This window comes from Microtus ochrogaster, unplaced genomic scaffold, assembly GCF_000317375.1.
Source record: "Microtus ochrogaster isolate Prairie Vole_2 unplaced genomic scaffold, MicOch1.0 UNK225, whole genome shotgun sequence".
Taxonomy (NCBI): Eukaryota; Metazoa; Chordata; class Mammalia; order Rodentia; family Cricetidae; genus Microtus; species Microtus ochrogaster.
The window spans coordinates 36,383-41,314 of NW_004949323.1; the positions used below are offsets into that span (position 1 = coordinate 36,383).

The window sequence follows — 4,932 nt, forward strand, 5'->3', positions numbered from 1 at the left end:
TTCCCTTCCCTTCCCTTCCCTTCCCTTCCCTTCCCTTCCCTTACTTCTCCTCATTGTCACAACAGCAGCCACAACTCCAGCGATCACAACTCCGAGGAGAACCACACCAACAGTCATTCCAATCTTGGGCCAAAAAGATGGCTCTGGGAAGAGAGGGTGGGGAGGAGTGGATAGAGTTGAGGGACCCTAACTCCCAGCTCAGCACTGATCCTACTCAGGGGTCTCCAGACCACCTGTTTTTCCTGGCAACAGACTCTATGTTCACACCCCTCCTTACCCCATCTCAGGATGAGGGGCTCAGGCAGCCCCTCATGATGCACAAGGCAGGTGTATCTCTCCTCGTCCCCAGAAGGCACCACCACCGCTGCCCACTTCTGGAAGGTTCCATCTCCTGCAGGCCTGGTCTCCACTAGCTCCATGTCCTGGATCTGGTCCTCTCCATCACGTTGCCAGGTTAGGGTGATCTCAGCTGGATAGAAGCCCAGGGCCCAGCACCTCAGGGTGACGTCCCCTTCAAGTCTTAGATGATGGGTTACATGTGCCTTCGGGGGATCTGAGAGGAAGAGTAGGAAAGTTCAGGCATTTTATATTCTTTCTGGAGACTTAAGCGGTATTCCTGTGACCATGCTGGCAATGGACAGTTGACTTGAGATGCTACAACGGAACCAGTCCCATACAGTAGCCTGGACTCAGGATTCAGGATAAACCATTCCCTGTTAAATTGTATAATCTAGTCCGGTAGAGACTCCAGGTTTGCCACCATGAGAAAGGGATTTCAGATCTTGAGTGAGTGGGGCATTAAGAGACTCATCATGACTCCATCAGGCCTCCACAAACACTGGCTGGGGACAGCGCCCACCCGCAGGTTGGGAGAAGTCATGGTTTGCAATGACTGTGGCTTATTTCTGAGGTCTCTCTTCCATCTCAAGAAACATTCCGAAGAGAAGGGTGGGCACTTGGGAGAGTCTGACGTTGGGTTAGCAAACACAGGAGTACTCTCACCGCAATCTCCCATCTGATCGCATTTTCCCACCTCCAGGGACCTGAGGCCCAGTTCCAGCGCAGAGGGAGGAATTTCCTGTTCTCCCTCTTACCTGTTCTCTGCAGTGTCTTCTTCCCTATCTCCAGATGTCTGAGGAGTGTCTCTACACATCTCCCCTCCAGAATGGCTCTGATGCGTCCTGCTACACCATCAGCTTTCCACTTGTCGGCAGCGATCTGAGCCGAGGTGTCGCCAGCGGTCCAGGAGTGCAGATCCTCGTTCAGACTAAGATAATCGTTGCCGTCGTAAGCGTGCGCATATTCGCCTCGGATGAGCCGCCCGTCCGGTCCAATTTCGCAGCCAATTAAACACTGGATGGTGTGAGAATCTGGTCCCTCCCCTGAAGTCAGCACTGCCCACAAGTCCCCGACCCACTCACTCCCGGTATTTGGACCAAAACTGATATCAAAACCGGGTCCCTGTCTCCTGGTGATCTGAACCCGGGACATAGAAGCCTGAGGCAACTTGGCTTGGGATCACTCACCGTTACTGCTGTGGTTGTAGACGCTCAATGCCAATCGCAGGTTTTCTCGGGCCCTCTGTGCATAACTCTCGGCATATTTTACCTCCTCTTCCCAAAACTTCTGACCCATTCGTTTTACCCATGATCCCCGGGGCTCTGTCCTCGGACTCTCCGCGTCGCTGTCGAAGCTCATGAACTCGATGTTGTCAACGTAACCAACGATGATGACTCGGGGCTCCCGGACCCCGGGACCGGACGTCGTGGTAACAAAATAGCGCAGCGAGTGCGAACCTGGGGGCGACTTGCCATGAGACCCCGACCCTTTCCCCGGGGATCCGCGGGCAGGTCCACAGACCTGGAGGGGAGTGGGACACCCGACTAGGGGCACTGGAAGTCAGGGAGGGGGGGGCAGGCTTTGTGGCTTCCCCGGAGCTGCCCTTCTCGCCTCAGAGGTTGTTTCCCTGCGGACTCTGCACTTACCCGCGCTGGCCTGGGTCTCGGTCTGGGTTAGAGCCAGGACTGAAAGCAGCAGGAGAATGGGACGCGGCTCTGCAGCCCCCATCCTTGGTGCCTGGAAAATCTGGGCGAATTGAAACCTTGTTCCTTTCTGTGGAGTTTATAGCGTCGTGGTTTGTGGGGAGATACCAAAGTGACCGTGAGTGGTTTTCTCCAGAATTCGGGCACGCAATAGAGTGAGAACATTTGTCCAGATGGAAAGACTGAACAGTTGACCATGTGGTGAGCTTGAGAAATTAACTCCGAGGCCAGCAGGAATCCCCAAACACGTCTTCACGAAGGATTTATAGAGACCCCCTTCTTCCTGTACCTGGTGCCCTTTCTCACCTCTGCTCCCTGAATCCTGTTCAGAAGCTCTGAAATATGAATGGCTTGGGTTCACGATCTCGTTTGTGCTCTGAAATTATTGAGGACCTCCAAGAGTTTTTATGTAGGTTGTATCTAACGACATTTACCTTGTTAGAAACTGAAGCTAAATTGGTCATGTGGCTGTTGCTTGCCTGTACACCCAGCACTAAGGAGACTGGGCAGAAAGTTTGACCTAAGTTTGAGGCCAGTGTGGGTTACATGAGACTGACATTTTTTAAAAGTTATTTTTACTTATGTGTATATATGTGAGTTTGTGTCAATGTACACCAGAAGGGTGAAGATGCCTATGGAGGCCAGAATAAGGGGGTCAGACAATCCTGTAACTCCAGTTCCAGGAGGATCAGGAGGTTGTGAGCTGGGAGTCCTGGGTGCTGGGAACCAAACTGGGGTCTTCTATCAGAGTAGCAAGGATTCTTAACCACTGGGCCATCTCTCCAACCCCTTGAGACTCTTAAAGTTAGGGTTAGGGTTAGAGAGAGAGAGAGAGAGAGAGAGAGAGAGAGAGAGAGAGAGAGAGAGAGATTTTACAAGTGTATCTGCCTCTTATTCTGCAAGTGAGTGGTGGTTAAAAACAAATGTAACAACCCCTAATTAGTTTGAATTTCCAGCCTTGATTCATGCTAAGGTGTCAACAGATGAACTCACTATCAAGCACAGTACAGTAATTATGGCAAGTAAGCTACAAGCTTTTTATTTTATTTTAATGTACCCCATGAAAGTATCTAAGTAACTTCATGTTTTCACTGAGCTTTAAGAATTACTACTTTTAGTTGAGTTTAGTGACACATGCCTTTATTCAGGCTACTTTAAGAGGCCGAGGCAGGGGAACTGCTGAGAGATACTTCGGGCTAGCATATAAAAGTTTGTATAGCCCTTTAAGTAGGAGAACTAGAATGCAGAATGCCTGTTGGGTCCAGAAAACAGGCTGGTTTGTAAACGGTTTGAAATGACGCTCTCTGGAGCATTGGATGGGACTGAAGTAGAGGATGATGGGATGTGGCAAGTCTGTCCAGGATGCTGGCAGGCTTCCTTCTGTAAGAGTCAGTTAACAAAACTGACTGAGAGACGCACAGGTAATTGTCTTCTGTTTTGATGATTCAGAACATTAGGCTGAGTTGGGTGGAGCAGAGAAGTCGTCACTACCAAATTCCATCACTTAGAATAATCACCATGCCAGAGATCCCTGTCTCAAGTGGCAGTTCCTGGTCTCTGTCACTTCCCTACCTGAAATGTCCCTAGAAGTTCCACACAGAGGTTGGTAGCTGAGGAAAGAAAATCGGATCGGTAATCAAGTGGCAATAAACTTTCAAGGAGAGAAAAGATCATCAGTTAGAATAGGACTAAACAGAAAAGGACAAATCTAAGCACATTTCCCCAAATGTCACTAAACCATCATCACAGTCCTAATTTAGTCACGAGTGGCTTAGCCTCGTGTGGATGATGAATATGTTTCTGTGTTTTGAGAAACACAGATCAAATCTAAGTCTTATGATACATACCTGAAAGCCTAGCACTTGGAAGGCAAGGTGAGCCTGATGGGTATACTTGTGTGTACACATGTGGATGTGCATGTGGGGTGTGTGTGTGTGTGTGTGTGTGTGTGTGTGTGTGTGTATGTAGTCTCCACCCTTGGTCAGATGTGGAAATTAGATTCCATTCTTTGGACCAAATAGAAGTTAACCCAAAGCCCTGATACCTTCACCTCTTCATATGGAAAACGGGGATGTGGGAGTTGGGGTAGGAGGCAGAGGTGGAGGCAGAGGATGTCCACAAGTTCAAGGGCAGCCTGGTCTATATAATGAGTTCTAGGACAGCTAGAGCTACACACTGAGACTCTACTGTTTACTGTGGGCCTGGGAATTGGTAATGTGCTTATCGTGCAAGCATGAGATCCTGAGATCAACCCCAGAGCCCACGTGGTATGGCTTGTAGTCCAGCACTGTGGAGATAGTGACAGGAGGGTCCTCAGACTCACTGCCAGCCATGGGCGCACTTCTGGCTATTTAGTAACTGCCTCAAAAAGAATGGCATTCTTTAAGAACAACAACAAAAAATTCTAAATTTATGTGGATTCAGAAAAAAACTGCTAATAGCCAAAGTTGTACTTAGCTGGAAGAGAAATACTAGAAGATTTAAAATACTATCTCAAATTCTGTTACAGAGACATGGTTTTACAGAAGAACAAGCAAAAAGGTGTGGTACAGGCACAGAAGTAGACACAGACCAATGGAACAGAATAGAGGACTCAGATACAATCTATAGCTGCAGTGTTAGAACAACTCACATTTGGGCTGGAGAGATGGTTCAGAGGTTAAAAAGCACTGCCTGCTCTTCCAAGGTCCTGAGTTCAATTCCCAGCAAACACATGGTGGCTCACAACCATCTGTAAAGAGGTCTGGCGCCCTCTTCTGGCCTGCGGGCACACACACAGACAAAATATTGTATACATAATAGATAGATAGATAGATAGATAGATAGATAGATAGATAGATAGATAGATAGATAGATAGATATAGATAGATAGATAGATCGATCGATAGAT

General features: G+C 48.4%; 1 protein-coding gene across 1 annotated transcript in view; it reads right to left on the minus strand.

Annotated features, from left to right (window-relative positions):
* The window catches only part of LOC101988625 (class I histocompatibility antigen, Gogo-B*0101 alpha chain-like), a 2,857-nt gene extending 790 nt beyond the window's left edge, over nucleotides 1-2,067 (minus strand). Inside the window, exons 1-5 of the mRNA XM_005372175.2 lie at nucleotides 1,986-2,067; nucleotides 1,527-1,796; nucleotides 1,095-1,370; nucleotides 278-553; nucleotides 23-143 (exon numbers count right to left, since the gene is read on the minus strand). Coding sequence (XP_005372232.2) covers nucleotides 23-143; nucleotides 278-553; nucleotides 1,095-1,370; nucleotides 1,527-1,796; nucleotides 1,986-2,067 — 1,025 coding nt within the window. The remainder of the gene's footprint in view (nucleotides 1-22; nucleotides 144-277; nucleotides 554-1,094; nucleotides 1,371-1,526; nucleotides 1,797-1,985) is intronic.
* Between the last annotated feature and the right edge of the window lie 2,865 nt (nucleotides 2,068-4,932).